Source organism: Bombus pyrosoma, linkage group LG6, assembly GCF_014825855.1.
Source record: "Bombus pyrosoma isolate SC7728 linkage group LG6, ASM1482585v1, whole genome shotgun sequence".
In the NCBI taxonomy this organism is placed as follows: Eukaryota; Metazoa; Arthropoda; class Insecta; order Hymenoptera; family Apidae; genus Bombus; species Bombus pyrosoma.
The window spans coordinates 12,960,757-12,977,771 of record NC_057775.1 but is presented as its reverse complement, the minus strand read 5'-3'; the positions used below and the strand labels follow the sequence as shown (position 1 = coordinate 12,977,771).

The 17,015-nt window shown below is 37.0% G+C and overlaps 1 protein-coding gene across 1 annotated transcript in view; it reads left to right on the top strand.

Annotated features, from left to right (window-relative positions):
• The first annotated feature begins 3,840 nt into the window (after nt 1-3,840).
• Nucleotides 3,841-17,015, top strand: part of LOC122568791 (guanylate cyclase soluble subunit beta-1) — a 28,675-nt gene continuing 15,500 nt past the window's right edge. The window contains exons 1-8 of the mRNA XM_043728959.1: nt 3,841-3,935; nt 4,195-4,268; nt 9,458-9,558; nt 10,585-10,703; nt 13,121-13,276; nt 13,818-13,971; nt 14,798-14,952; nt 16,684-16,812. Coding sequence (XP_043584894.1) covers nt 3,933-3,935; nt 4,195-4,268; nt 9,458-9,558; nt 10,585-10,703; nt 13,121-13,276; nt 13,818-13,971; nt 14,798-14,952; nt 16,684-16,812 — 891 coding nt within the window. The 5' untranslated portion in view covers nt 3,841-3,932. The remainder of the gene's footprint in view (nt 3,936-4,194; nt 4,269-9,457; nt 9,559-10,584; nt 10,704-13,120; nt 13,277-13,817; nt 13,972-14,797; nt 14,953-16,683; nt 16,813-17,015) is intronic.

Genomic DNA, 17,015 nt, shown 5'->3' with positions numbered 1-17,015 from the left:
AGAGACCAGCATTTGGAATATTGGTGGTTCATGAAGTTTCATTAGTCTAGACGATTCAGATGTAATCCTTAATATATTCCTCGATCTCCTTATTTCTAGATTCAATAAATTTGAGGAGTATTATTATACTGTGGTAAAAGAATTATCAACAATGTTACTATAATTAAAATCAATATAGCATTATTTTTCACTTTTCAAGAATCTTCTTCTTTGTCATCATTTATCATTTTTGTTTCTCCAAGTTAAGGTTCTGATATCTGATATTTCAGATAGAGAGGACTTTATAGAATATTCGAATAAATAATCGTTGTATACTCTAAACGCATACACGATAGAAATGTTTCGCAAATATCGGAAACATCACTTTATACCAAGGGTTGTAAATGTGTTAACTTTCTTTATCGGGTCAAGAAATATTTCCCTTATCTCATGTTACCCCTTGGGAGTAACACAAGTCTGTACGATAAATGTTGATCTCGTATGAAGCGCAAAAGGTGGGATACAATTTCCTCCATTTGCCACCCTAACTTCTCAAAACCCAGCCTCTCCGCGATAATTCTCTGTATCCTCAAAGAGCAATTAAAAAACATCTCCAATCATCATTGCAACTGTACAATAACGACATCAATTTCTCCTAAAATTCGAGTTTATTATATCTTTTCGCTGAAAAATGATTACTATCTCTGAATCGTGTGGATGATTTTCACGTGCTAGAGTACGAGCAACAATTGAAAAAAGCTTTAATTTGGAAATCACACGGAGTCGAAGCTGCACCATGTCCTTTTGGCCTTTCACAATGGGGACGAGGTCTTCGCGATTCCCTCGGCTGCCCTATATACCGATATTGCGAGTTCCATATAGCGTGTTCATCTTTGAAGTCGCGCGACAGCTGCGAGAGTAAATATTTGGCAGTTTTGGCTTAAAAGTGTGTCGATGTTGCGTCAATATCAGACCAATTGCTCGAAAACAATGATCGAAGGAAAAACGATGGAAAATTTAGCGGCAAGATTATAAGAAGAACCGACGCGTAACATCACCGGCAACCAAACTCGAGGTCAGCGTTTCTACTCGAGGAACGTTGAAAATTGTTATTGGACGCTTCTCCTCCATCGAACACGCCGAGAAGTTTCAGAAGACTATGGAAAAGAGGTCAACGTTAAACAGTCGACGCCCGATTCGGGCCATCAAATTCTTGGCCAACTTTGACTAGATCTCCACAGGATCTTAAATATTTATGCGCTGCCGGTATTCTCAGTCGCGCTGAAATTTTCAAGTTCTCCTTCGTTTCCGAGAAAAGGAATTCGTACGAAGCGCCCCGTTAAACTTTCATTTGCCTTAATGATCTTTCTGCAATTGATTCCCAACGCCGGAAGTATACTCTTTGTCGTCTTTCAGCTCAAAATTGCTCGCGTTCTCCTAGGGATTACATGCGAGTCGATGGAGGGCGAACAACGCGTAAATTAATTAAAAACGCTTGTTTCATGGAAGCCAAGGGAATTTTGGATGAATGTTCGTATCGCGTGATCCTTTGTCTTTATGATCAGTCTGGTTACTTCTAGTTCACGACAACGCAAATTCTGTTTCTGTAACTATAAGAAGAATCGAGTCGTGTGTCTTGATTTGATTGGACAAATTTTCTGGAAGATCGAATGGCGAATTAAATATGGTTATAAAAGCAATATGTAAAATGATTTTAGATTACTCGATAGTATTAGATAGATTATGTAGTTATCGTGCACACGTATGTTAGTGCTTGAACTCCAATTAAGCTACTTTTACGATCCTTTGTACGTATAATTGTACGAGTATAATTTGTGGGGGATTCCGCGGATGTTCCAGGGCGTTCTGAATGTACGAGAAAGGGAAATATAATGTATACTGCCTTAATCCCTTGCGACCACTGCAAGATAAACTTGACGGAAAAATTACATAATTGAGCTGGGTATTTATGAATCGTTCCTGGTATCGGTAGACAAGTTACAACAGAAATTTTTTCAAACGAATATAGGGCAGTTATAATGCGAAACGAAGACTTTGTGATAAATGTAACTTTAAAATCAACATTCAATATCACAGAATACACTGTCCAATTTATCAATTCAAATTATTACTTACTGAAAAACTACAAACGATATAAAATACTCTAAAGCATATTTGCAATGAGAGATGTTTCAAAATTAATATACGAACATTTTGTATTCTTTTATCGCGTTCTATCTCATAAAATACGTTTCTGAAACGTTTTCTTAGAAATTCTAGAAATTAACTTGATCCTAACCCAATCAGCATCTAATCCAAGCCAAGTGAAAGAATCACATTCATCTCGGAGATTAGTGCCCTTTTATATCTCGAGAGCACGATCCGCGATAGCACCGGTGATTGCCCTAACGAAGCCGTACTGCACCTAGGCGAGGCACCGGTAATTTCCGGTTTCTTCGGATCCGACGTCGGTGTAGTCGCACGTCGTGAAAGTAAAATTCATCCGTTTGAGACGTTTTAACGGAAGCTCTGCGCTGGAAGTAACTGAAGCGCTACGAATTCCTGCCTTCGTTTCTAATTACGATTTAAGCCGTGAGCTTATTCCCCGCCGTCGCGTCGTCCCAAAGTCGCCGTTTCTCAGCGCGGATCGTCCGACCAGAATATTATATCGTACTCCAATTTCCTGCGCCCTACGTTAATACGAACTTAGTCCGTTTGAACCTGTTGCCCCGACTGCTGTCGTCTTTAAATGTCTGCTGTTATTTTTTTTTTTTTTACGATGGAACGTAGCCTGGCGTACTAGTCGTTTAATGTATTCCTGACGTCAGATGTTTCGTCTGAAATCCCTGGAAACGCCTGATACACTGTTTCCGGAAAGCACGTTAATGAGTTAGCTAAAGAAAGTTTCTGGCGAAGAAGAAGCTTTGTCCAGGAAATTCTAATAGTTCTGAAAATCTTCGAATTTAGCCAAAAATTGAAATCAGTAGGTGGTGACCTTTCTCGTTTAATGCGTACGATTATTCCTCGATCGACTATTCTTTGTGTGAATAGTCGGGAAACAAATTGTAAGTGGAGATGGATCAGGCATATCCTTCACTCGTTTGTTAGTTCGCTCGATTCGGTCGATTTTCACTTGATCGTTCGAAATGATGGCCCCCAGATGACGACTAAGATTGATGGAAATAGATAGTGTTTAGGAAATGATGACGGATGGAAACTTTATATGGCTGCAAAAAGTTAGGGGGTCTAGATCTTTTTAGCTCCAAAAACGAAAATTTATTACACATCCTGTTGTCTCTTATTATAAATTATAATATCCATTATAAATTGCAAATATATCCGAATGCATCAATCTTTCTGCTTTTTATAGCAACCTACATCTTCAGGCTACGAAGAAAGCAAATATAAAATAACGAAAGCTACGAAAGAATATTACTCGTCGTCCATTCTACTTTCTAAAATAGCGTTTCTCCATATCCTTGATACCTTACAGAATTGAGCATGCAATAACCAACGGATGACCTCTTACTTCAATTTCAAAATAGACATGCAGCATATAGAATCGAACATAAGAAGAAAGTAAAAAATGTGGATGTTTAGTTCCAAGAAGAAACACGAGCTTTCCCCGCGTTAGTCTCCGCGCGTCTTCCACGTCTTCTAAGTATTCATCCAACGAATAATAACGTTGATGGCAAACCGACGATAGGGACAAAGCGGATTGGCAGCGGAAGGGTGTAGGAGGCGCGTGGAGAGCGAGCTGAAGACGGGTAACAGGGTTGTATCTAGATGGCGCAGCTGCGAGAGCAGAAAATCGATACTTATCGTCTCCGACGAACAGCAGGCCGACTTTCCAGTACGCGGCTCGTGTGCACGAGGTAAACATGGCTCCCATGGCAATTAGAATGGAATGATACGTGGAAAAGCCTTAACTAGACCGTTTCTCTCTGATCATCATGGTACGTTGCGGTAAAAGAGAAACCGGAAAGACTATCTGGGACGGAAAATCGACGGCTGAACGGACTGTGACTGGCAGACGACCGATAGGACATGTTGACAGTCGATGGATGTCAATTATAATCGCGTGCACCAGTGACTAAACCGATCCGTTCGCTCGTAAATCATACACAGTCATGTTAATAGTTGACGTTTACCAATGTTCGTTCACACGATCACGCGCTAAACTATCGGTTCTTCTTCTTTCTGTCTTATGTGCAGTACGGATTTGTGAATTACGCCCTCGAGCTGCTGGTTGTGAAGACCTTTGACAGCGAGACGTGGGAGGCGATAAAGTAGGTAAAACGTGGGCGCCCGACTCGCTCTCATTCTCTTTCTTTCTCTTTGCCCCTCTATCGCTGTCTTTGGTGTCTCATTTGCTGTGTACACTGCGCTTGCATGATCCATCGTTCACATTTTTCTTCCTATTCGTGTACAGTCTTAAATATTCGCGGTGTTGTCCGTTCAATTTCACGGATGTTAGTCGACATCTGCCGAGAAGGCTACAAGTTGATGGCGAGAAGACGCTTTGCCAGGCCACGTGGTATGGACTCCATGCTTGCCCAGCTTTATTTTGCTCTAGCGTTCCGATGTATATAGATGTATCTGTAGCGGGGTTCGGTGCATCCGTGACCCGAATCCCTCGCATTCTTTAATTGGAAATTCGCTGCCTCAAGAAGATATTTCTTTCTCCTCGCCCATTGCGGTACTAGCCGGAATTTATATTGAATCTTCTGGCCAATATGATTCCATACAAATCGGTGAAATGATTGAACTTCCAATTCGACTTGAAGAATAAACGCGACGAAAATGAATTTCTTTGTGCCGGTTTGAACGTCACTCTTTCTCATCTTTTCCTTGGATTTCTTATGGAAACGCGAATATAATAAACCGCACTTTTATTCCTTATGTTTTGCTTGAATATATGAAAATTGATGCTTGTATTTTGAAATAGTAGATACTTTCTGCATCCCTTTATTGATATCCTTACAAAAATTGCATCGCATATTTATACAAATTATATACAGAAAAGTACACATTTTGTATCTCAAATTAATATAATCGTTTATGAATTTCCGTTTAAATACACAATGGACTTTTCGAATACCTGTCACGAACATAAAGAAACTGAAGCTGACCGAACACAAAAGCGTCTAAAACCATGAAATCCGATATATTTATACAGCTACTAACGCTTTTGTTCCACCCACAAACGATTTTGCTATTCTTTGACATATTGTACCATCGCCACGCTCTAACCGCCATTAAGAACACTCGAATGTCACCCTACATTCTACCCCATCTCTCTTTCGTCCATTCAAATGCACTCAACGCCACCATTTTTACTCTTCGAGTGTATCAATCACACCCACAAGCAACATTCGCACCTGTACTTACATAAACTCCTTTTATTGCCCTTAAACACCCTATTCACTCTCAGAATAAACCCCACCTCTAAAACTAAATCTTATATATTATACCCTAAAGAATTCCACCCTCTTCCGCAAAAAGCGAAGTATAATACAAAACGCACATATATGGACACATTCATATATTCAGTTCGTCTAACTGTGAAACGGAAAAAGACGTCGAGTCTGGGTGACTTCTTCCATCCTTTTCAGTGGATCAACAAGTTCGTGTAATAAACTTTTGTTTACCCAATGCTCAGGGTCTATTGATTCAACGATACAGCCCACGAAATATTGGCACGCGTTTTGCTGTTTACCGGGCGGTTGCCGCGGACCACAGGCGAATCCTTAAATGCTTGATCGAACACACCGCATGAATGTTTCGCTATTTACCGATCAAACGGTCCTCTAGGAATCGTTTGATGCGCCTACTTATTTACCAGGATTAAACGACGCTCCTTTCTTTCGAACCAACAAGTACAGCTTGCCGAAAGTTTGTCGACCGTGTTAGAATATAAAAAGAATCGTGTAATTCGCGCAGAGGAAAACTTTTTACGTTCACAGCTGTGGGATTCCTTTTCCTGATCGTATTCTTAAACGAAAAACTGGTCTTCTTACCAGGCCCTCTTTTTTATCATCTCGTAAAAGAACGTTCCTGCGGGTTGCCTGGAGAAATTTATGTGGTGAGAAAAGTAAGGAAAGGACCGAAAGAGAGGAAGAGGATGCTAAGACGGTTTTATGCGCGAATATGCGAACGTGACTCGACAAAGTCACGCGCGAAATTCCCAAGCGTTCCGGAAATGTAACCTTCTTTTGCGGTCTTCAAAGGTGACAACGAGGACCGCGCGTCTTTCGAAGTTTTAAAAAGTTCACGTAGTTATTACGTTGGTACATGTGACATGTCGTTTCTTCGGATAAAAGTTCGTGCAGCAACTTTATGTTTAAATAATTTCTACATGATATCTCATATATCTCTTTCATTATTTTAGATTTACAGGACACAGTCTTCTGCAGTTCAGAAATCCTTTAAATGTTACTTTTCAACCATCTAACTTCGAAGATACTTATTTACGATATTTAGAAGTTTTGTAAGAGTTCGAAATAGTGAATATTCGTGAATGCAAGATCGAGAATTTAATATTAATTATCATAGCGACTGATAACAGAATTCCAATATCTCTGTTGTAAAATTTATTGTCATTTTCATACACGCATGCTCTCATCTTTAAACTCCTGAGAACCATTCCATTTAAGTTAATCTAGCAGAATTAAAAATTTCGTATGGCCTTGACTGCGTAATACTCGTGTTGCTTCACGGTTTGCGTTTCTTTGAATACACGAAGAGTTATTGCTCGGCCAATGCGGCACGGTCGGTCAACTATGCGTTTCGCGAATCGCTGAGATTTAATTGAAACTGGCCGGCAACTTAATGTACAAGAATTTATCGTAGAGCCGGTTTGGCCAAGATTATTGGTTGATTATGCAACGTTTTATGAAAGTCTGATTTCCGGTGCTTTCATGGGAATGAACCTGTTTATTAGTGAGACATAAGCTGTTGCCAGGATAATTATTATTAGCGGAAATTGCTGTGTGTGGCTTGTTTGTTAGCATTCGTTGCTTTTGTGCATTTTTGTTTAAAATCTCATTTCGAATTTATCTCATTTTATCGGTATTTATGATCGAGGATGACGATGAGCGAATAAAACTCATTTAAGTAGATGTTTAAATAAGTATGTTTAATAATTTATCTGTTCTTGCTTAATTCCGAGTGATCGGGGAAATAATGTTGTTTTTGTTATTTAACAATAAACACAACAACGAATTTAACAATATTAATACATTATTATAATAGTCATGCGTTATTAATCACATAATGAATGCACGTTGCACATTAACACAACCAAAGATATCGTTAAATGTAATCTCGATAAATTAAAGCTAATGGAGGATTAAAGATAGAAAATTAATTTTGGTAAATATAAATATATGTATGGTAATTTAAGACGATAACAGACACACCTCTTATTTCGATGTGATGTCAGTGATTTTGATACAAATCATACGATGTAGGTAATGCGGGTAGAATCAATACTAACTTTTCTCTTAAATGAAAGAAGTGGTTGTGACAAAGTCTCAGGAGAGCAATGTTGTTTGTTGGAAATATATGAGTGGGAGGTACGAAAATGTGGGTTACCCTCGGTGTAAGATACCACAATGACTCTTGAAAGATCCGGGAAAAAGGGTCACTTTAACCGTCCTAAATCACATCTCATCGTCACCGTCGTGTTTGTAAACTGCGTGATGTAATTTCCGAGATCTTACTGACGCGGCTCGCTTCGTGTAGAAAATATGACGGTGCTTGTCGCTTGCGGAGTGTCCTATTTTCGTAAATCCTTACACAGGCATAGGTGCACTTATCAGTGACATCAAAGAATGCATTCGATGAGAGTTGGAAAGATTTTTTGCTACGAAAAGATACACAGGTCTTTGAAAGTTATCTTTTATCTCTTTTTGACATAATTATCGACATTGTAGTTCGGTTGTAGCTGCGGGTAGGAGCTGTGAAGTAATCCTGTGCTGGTAGCGATCGTTAAAACCCATTTTGTAATTAATGCAATATATTTGAACGTGGATTTGAAACAAAGATTCTCTTGTGCTTTGTAGAGGATTAAATTAAATCTGAAAGATGATCTCTACAGATATTGCAATATCTTTTTTTTGTTTCTATATTCTATATATGTTTGTATGTCTTTTATTGTCACAGAATATTACTATATTAAAATAAATGAATGATAATTAGATGTAGAATATATGAAATGTATTATATCTATTTAAAGACATACAGTACGTTGTTCACTTTTTTTAATATATTTAGATTTTCCGTAATTACCAAATATTTTATTTTTCCTTATGTAATAATCTGAAGCAATGAAATATTACTTGATATTTCCAATTCTCTGTGACCTGAAAATTTATTATAAATACACATAAAATACCCTTCAAAGATTTTAACTTTATGTATATCGAAACACCTTAAAGTCCTCAAGCCTGTTATAGTACACTCCACAGGCGTCAAAGCGAAATAATCTTGGTGAATGGGAACGCCAATATTATTTTTGCGGTTCATTTAAGATTGTATTATGGTCTTTTGTCGATCGCTAAGAGCCTTCGGGAAGTTATGCGAAAATGCTGCGGCGAGCTTGGAGTGACAGCTCATATCCATGTCAAACGGTGAAGTGCCTTTAGACTGCACTTTGTAAATTTAATGGAAACCGAGCATCTGGTAACCTGTTAAAATGCTTGGCTTTTAGCTACTAAGAAGTATTTACTTTATCCGATGCGCGAAACTAATTAATTTCCTCTTACATCGTCTACCGCCAAGTCGAACCATCATGATGCGACACGACGTGAAAAAGAAAGAGACGAACCTTTGCCAGATTATACAACGACACTTTCAATTTTCTCAGATTTCTATCCTCTGTCGATAGAAAATAAAACGACTTGTTAGCCGTCCTTTCGAAACTTTAATAAAATCGATGCTGGGTCGCTACGGTGTTTTAGCTCGGAACAGGCAATTAGTATTGCATTACATTGCCAAGTTTTTAATATATGTAACAGGAAAAGTATCTCTGCATGTAAATTTATCGAGGGAACGAAAATTCTCATTATACTGTTTATCTTTATAACAATTTGATATAATAGAATATTTATAATAATGGAATAAGAGTTAGAAATTTAGAAGAGTTTATAGAGATATCAATGAGAATCATTTTGGTGCAGGTCAATACACTGTCGGTTTTCAAAAAAATCTGTTACATTTTCTTAAATCCTGAAAACGTACCAGGGCAGATAATACAGATATAGGTAACTTAATTAATTATGTAACTTTCAATGTTGTGGGATGATGCTTTCCAGAGTTGAAGTATCCAACTTCTCCGACTGACTTACATAATTACTATAAATTTTAACCCGTTATCATGCATGCATCCTTAAAAATCGTATTAGTATTGTGATAATTATAATGTAATTATTATATGAAGATTAATGTTTATTTTTTTGTTACCTTGTTCACGCAGGAAAGATGCCGCGGTTAACATGGAAGGACAGTTCCTGGTTCGTCAGATATACGATGATGAAATTACATATAACATCATATCGGCAGCTGTCAATCGGCTCAGTACGTATTCTTCATTCAATTGTGAATCTTTAATTACATTATTGTTTCGCTAAAAGAGCATATTCTGGATGAAAGTTTCATAGTATCGTTACAAAAGGTACCATTAGGGAAAGTTAAATAATTCGATTATGTAAAAGAAAGACGAAGGCTTGATGTAATAACAATCTCTCATACGATACTGGATCTTTTAACAGAGATCTCTTTAGCGTCTAATCCTATTAAGATTCTTGACTCGCATTCAAATAATTGCTTTTATCCCTCGGTTTCAATAATTCTGCTTCCTCAATTAAATTTTCAACAATATTTAATCCTACCAAGATGTTCAGGGATTTCCAAACGTTTTTACTTGATCACTGTTATTTAAATTTTCGTGCAACGTGTAACTTGATCAAGGTTCTTGAATCGCTCTAACATTCGCGTTCATTATCCTTTTCACAAGGATAATTACGTTTCCTTTGGCACATGATTCTTGAATAGTAAACTAAAGCAAAATATTTCTTTAACACCTTTTATCACGTAAAACTATCTTTTTATTTGCAACACAACTATAATATTATTATACGCTTCGTTGAACATACATACTTATCCAAAATTACATTCTTATTCTAATCAATTTAAACTCCAATGAAGAATTTTACTTCCCTTCTCAATTGAAAACGAAATACTAGTGATAACGATAGTATTACATTCCCCACATTGAACCATAAATCCTCGGCAGAAACGAGAAAAAAGAAAGAACCAATCCCCTGGAACCTTCACCTCTATAATCTCCCTCGACGAGCAATTTGTCGCGAGATATCGAAGTCGCAGCTAATCTCTTTTCTGTACAAGAATATCGTCATTCTTGCTCGAATATATAGCGCAAGGTGTTTCTGGAACATTGTAATATTATCCTTGATCGACGGCCGAACGACGTCGACGTCGGTATCGGTGGTTCCCGTTTAATACGTTAAACAGCGTTAAACTCGGAAAATCAAATTCCATGGAACATCGATGGTATCGAGGATATTACGGGAAATCTTGCAGACATTCCAGCGGACGAGATCCTCGAGCTGTTCGGCAGGATGTTCTTCGAGTTCTGCCAGGATTCCGGCTACGACAAGATTCTCCAGGTGCTTGGGGCTACGCCCAGGGACTTTTTGCAGGTAAATAGCGCTTCGACACGCTCGTTTGCCGCCATTCACTTTCCTGCGGAATAAGATTACACCGGTAGACCGTGCCCGGGATTCTCGCGATTCCATGCGGATCGCGGTGAAAGTTTCCTGAAAAGATGACACGTAGGTAGATCGTCATTTCACTTAGTGTTATGTACGAAGGCCATAGATGTTCCGTTACGTAATGCGATAGGATTGTGCAAAAAATTGGATAGAAATGTGGGGACAAAGAGAAACGTATCGAATGCTCGTGTACGATTCAACTAGGTTCATCGTAATTTCTTCTTTCGATTCTTTCGTTTTTAAAGGTTTCAGAAAGATGGAAACATTTAGGCCAGACGATTAACTTAACGATACAAGGCCTCGAATAGGTACGGTAACGAAATGAGAAAGTATATCTACACGGTGTTATCATTTTGAAAATAAAAGAGACAAAATATTATTTGATGGTGAATAACACTTAATCTATGGTATTTTGTTGCAATTTAGAATGCACTCGGTGAATGTTATCAAAAGCATAGAGATCAGAACCTTGTCTATAGCTAAGAAATATTTTAAGCCAATAAATTAACCGTATTTTTTCACAAGTTATCAGATCGATATACAATTTTCATATTTCCTACGATCTATAGCTATCTATAGCTGGTTCAAGAGAACATCGTCTCTGCTTGTTTATTTCTGTCCTCGTTATTGTTCATGCGCGTATCCGACAATTTCGATCTTTGTATCAGGCACGTAGCGTTTACAACGTATATGCCCGTTGTTCGGAACTCGACGCACGATTCGTTCGAGAAAAATGCGTCGCGCCAGTCCAGCAATTGCGGCAACCTACGGCTGAATAATCAAACAAAAAGCGCGTAAACCCGTTCACATGGTTAGAATACGAACGCAGGATTATTGCGACGCTCACTGGAAAATGTTTTTGTCGCGCCTAGCCGATGCATTATTGTGATTTCTTTACGGCGTTCCAACAACTGAATCATTGGCTTGTTTCTCTTCGAAATATGCCAGATAGAATTCAGCGAAGTTAAGTATATGGAACAGGGCAGTGATGATAGTAACGCTGTGAATGGAAATGGATTCTTTGAGTAAAAGCGAAAAAAAGTAAAAGATTTTACTTAATTAATTCGTTTATTCTTTATTTTGTTTTTCTTTTTTTTTTTTTTTACATAGAACATTGTCTCTTTAGATAATGAATTCTAAGAGATCATTGAGCGTATATTTGACAAAATATAGAATCTAGGTTGCTTCATAATTTAACGATATTACTGGAATAGCGTCAATGTATAAAATGTATGAAAGAAAACACGATAGTTATTATTTATATGTTTAATATTTATTCATTCAGAGAGGAAATATTACGCACGGCTGTGGTGTTTGAATTAATTATAGATTCATGAATTCTGTTTAATATCTCCGCGGTGTTTAGTCATTCACATCCAAACCAGTACCTCCGGCACGTTGAACATACGATTTTGTTTTCGTATAATTACCAAAGGCATACATTACGTAGTTACAGACGAAAGATACAAAGTCTAAATATAATCGTGTGCATATCTTGTCTTCAGAGCAAACGTGTTTCAAAATGAAATCTTGTTGGAAGACAGTTCTGCGATTGTAGTATTTAATTCTAGACGTATTTCTGTCATTACCACAGATATGTAGTTCCTTAGGTTATTCGTTTCATTCATTAAATTCTCGTGTTACGGCGATTAAAAAGGTTCAAATTTATATAACGAGATATATTCGTTTATTAAAATTTTTCCAATTCAAATGCTGAAATGTTTCAAAATTCCCCGCTAGATTACTATAATGAAATGAGATTTCAAAATTCAAATTTCACACGGAGATGAACTTATAGTAATATTTGTTGAATCAAAATTAACAACCGCCCTATATATGATTCTGTCGCGATTCTTACCATACTATATTTCGAATAAGCCCATTTGCGCTACGTACAGTAAGAAATTTCGTTCACGATGAACGCGCGCGACGCGATTAGCAAGTGGAATGTGAGTAATGTGACCGCGGATCAGGATTATTATCGTTTTTCCATCGCGAGGTTCCATTTCCGGTTATTTCTCGGCTCGAGACCGTCACGTACGAACAGTTAGTTCTCGTTCCGTTGTACGAACTTGGAAAATTTCGCGTTTCTTATATTTCATCGTCGCTTGGATTCCACGAATATAGGCACGATCGAAATTAATGGCAGAAATTGAATTGGAAACGCGTAACGAGTATTGCACGATGAAATGGCGTGCATTGATCATCATGGCTGGTTGAAACGCAAAGTGGCAATCGAAAATAAATTAGGGGCATAGGAATGTTTTAGTTAGGCGGAACGCAATGTTCGATAATGGCGAGAGCACAGATAGATTGACAGGGGGCCGTGTAACCTTTAATTACAGAACTTGGACGCCCTTCACGATCATTTAGGCACTTTGTATCCGGGAATGAGGGCGCCCTCTTTTCGGTGCACCGAGAGACCAGGGGATGGAGCGCTCATATTACATTATTACTCCGATCGACCCGGTTTGGAACACATTGTGATTGGCATCGTCAAGGTATTTTTATCGTTCAAAGATATATCGGGTGAAAATTGAGCATCGAAGTTTATTAATACTTGAAAAAGCAATGCTCTTTCTTTACAGTCTTACATTTTTGCAATTTGAAGTTTTCAAATTAAGGGGTAGTTTATTGTTAGAGAATGTTTATGCGTTCATAGAAAATTCAGATGTGCAAAAATGGACGGAATGCGTATAACGTGCAAGACTGTAGGAAGGAAATATAATTAATATATTTAGAGGATGAAAGAAATCTCGATACATATCCTATTTCTTTAATGATATTAAATACGAGTACAAACAGCGATTATAGAGATGGGAAATAGAAGAGAGTGGCAGTAACTTCCACAGCACGAAGATCTCGTGCTCTATTTATCCAAATCTAATTTTCCGCCATAAGATTCTGAATTTTGAATTGCGCGTATTTTAGAGAAAACGACTGTGTCAATTAACCGGACCGCAATATTTAATTTCCACCCTAAAATTCATTCGGATAAAAGCAAACGGTTATTAAATCGGTTATAAATATTATCGATCTTAGACTGTGGCGAAGAAGCTTCACGGCACGGATGTAGAAATGCGGATATTGAAGACGAAAAACGAATGCGACCACGTGCAGTTTTTGATCACGAACACGTCCGGTCCTGGGGTCGTTTCAAATCCCATGATCGCGGAACTTGAAACCTTATCTGTCGGTGAGTAATACTTTTCATATGTCAATCTTCTATTTATAAAAATAGACGATATTCTACTTTATATATCACAAAGACATATCTTGCTGCGAGCATAGGATATTTCAGAGATTAAAACGTCTAAAATTAAGATTAAATAGGAATTTTGTTATGTTACTAGAGTGTCAGGTAACACAAAGTCCATAAACGCTTTATTAAAAGGTTGTCATAAGAATATAAAACTTGGTGGCTACGATAATTCTGTTCTTCTTGGTTTTATCCAACCCGTTATGCATGAAAAGTAAAAAATTAGCTTAGAGAACGCTAGCTCCAACCAGTGAGTTAGTCGAGGGAGATCTCTTGGTCCCTTAAGTAATTTTTTTCAGCTTACACGACGGAGCTTTAAAAAGAGAAGTTTGCGATATGAAATTAATTGAGAGAATCAATATTGCATACAACGAAGTTTAGTCTGCAATAAATTCAAGTTCCTGAGGATAGGTATATGAAACTCTTTGATACGAAAGCATGGGTACAGGATTTAACTTTGCCTTTTGTATTTATGTTAAAACCTTTTACTAAAGTATTTATTGGCATGTTAATCCTAGTTTTTGCTGTGTCGTTGTTCCATAAAGTCAATGATATATCTGGAAAAGAATAATTTTTTAGTAGAGTAAAAGATCAATTCCATATAGACATACTTGATTTAATGTCTGATAATATTGAGAATAAAGCAGATGTTAGCATATTTTATGTGCTCTTTTTTATTAAGATTAGATATCTCTAAAACCAGCAAAGCACTGAAAGCGATAAGGACAGATTCACTAAAAATGTTATGAAATATATGCCGTAGAACCAAAAGTGAGCCCTATGACCTTTTGCCGAGTTTTTCCATTCCATCTGATGTTCAATCGGGACCTTACCATAGTTCAGACTGGATGCACTATAACTCGAGTTATCCCTCAAGTGTGCTCTGGTAATTGCAAGTTGAACGACATCCTTCTGACTGTAAGTTCCCACAATTATAACTTATATGGTCGATGCATGAAGTACTATCGATATCCATGCTATTCCAGCCACGTACATTTTGCAAATCTTGCATAAACTGCGATGTTTATAATCATTCTGTAGGATAACATCCATAAACACAAATTTCAAGGTTGACGTTAACTTTGGTTTAACAATCTGTGTAAGCTATAACACATAAATATTTGAATACTGATGGGGAGCGTGTTGAACATTTATCATAACATTTTGTCTGCGTTTTAATGAACACTATCATTCTGCTGATTTTAGTGGCAAGCAATAACTATCTTACTATCAATTATTAACTATAAAGTATTTTATTAAAAAAAAAAAAAATGAAAGAATGCCATCGTGAAAATTTGGAACTTATTTTGTCTGAAAATATGTTATTTACTTCAAACGATATAACTCTTGTAACCATGACAAAGCCATAAATTATTTTGCGGAGCCTTGCTTTATAGTCTACGTATCTCATTTCATAAATATCCAGATGTTATTCATGGAGGAGCGATATAAACTCGAGAAAAGAAATGTGTCATGTGAAGCGCGATCTAGAATCGCGATTTAATAAAAACACACGAAGAAAGACAGACATTACAGATTCTGCAATTGATCAATATCAATTTCTTCCATCTAGACTAATCTAGAGTAATAAATCTAAAAGAAATCTGACGTAATAGAAAGAACCACGTCTTGGGCTATCAGATTTGTAGGTAAGCTTCCTCTTCTTTTTACTATTTTTCGTACAATGTCAATAATAGAAAACAGAATCGATTCACAATGTAATATCGATGTAATTGTGTTTGTTTCTTCAATCTGGAAACACATGTACCTCAAAGATATCAAAGATAATTCGAAACACATCTTCTGAAATAAGTATCATTGGCTTCATATGAAAAATATTATAGTTATTAGAAGAAAAGATTCAAAATTATTTTTCTTCCTTTTACAGATGTATGTTTTTTACGATATAAAGTTACTTCTTCAATTCCATCGTGACATTAGCATATCCAGTTTCCTCCAAAATTACTTCATTCATTTTATGAAGCTATTCATAGTTTGTAAAACGCGGTACAGAGTATTCAATCGGAATTCTGCAATGATCGATGCACAAGGCGTTAGCGAAAAATGTTTTATTCCGGAAACAGCACATTAGTTAGCGCGGACCACGAAATTGCGTTACTGTGAGCCGCGCATTGGCCACCAATGATAACTCGCATGGATTCATGCACGCATAATCGTATATCTTTCAAATACGGTTTGTTTCAAGCGACATGACACGAGCCATTGGAACAGTACCGTTTAACTTCATTTGCATCCGTGCTCGCACCTACATACACGTCTGTGATCCATTATCCATTCATTATTAGCCCTCGATCGTCGTTGATATTTCATGACGCTGCTGCCTTCAGAAATCGAAACAGAATCCCGTTGCACGTGCATAGATGTATAGAATAAAGTCAATCGATAATTAATCAAAATTCTTGTCGTTGATCTAGATACATATTTATACACATTCACAACGATAAACGTAATGTCATACAATCTTACGAATTTATGACATGCTACGGATTGCAATAAAGTATCAGGGAGTACAATTCGATAAAGATTGAGAATAACTATGTATGTACGTTTTCTGATCACGGTATAATCTTAAATGTATTTTATATGCCCTTGATGTTGCGAAATAAATCCCTAGCTTTGTTGTCGTAGGTGAGACCACATTTAGAGTTAACATTCGAGAACATATTGTCACACATCAACACGGTTTACGTGTTACGAACGAAAAAGGGTGTGATGCAAGTGGATTCTTCGGAAGAATATTCGTATCTACGTTTGAAAGTTAGTATATTTTTTAGAATATTAGAATTATTTAAGATCATTCGTTGGTTCTAGGATTTTTATAATACAATAAAATCGATCAAATTGTTTTTTTTAGTAAGGTTTAAAGAATATTATCAATGCTTATGAATGATTGAATATTTATATTTATAATACTTACCATTATATTCCTTGCAATTAGTAAGTAATATTTAAATCGTAAG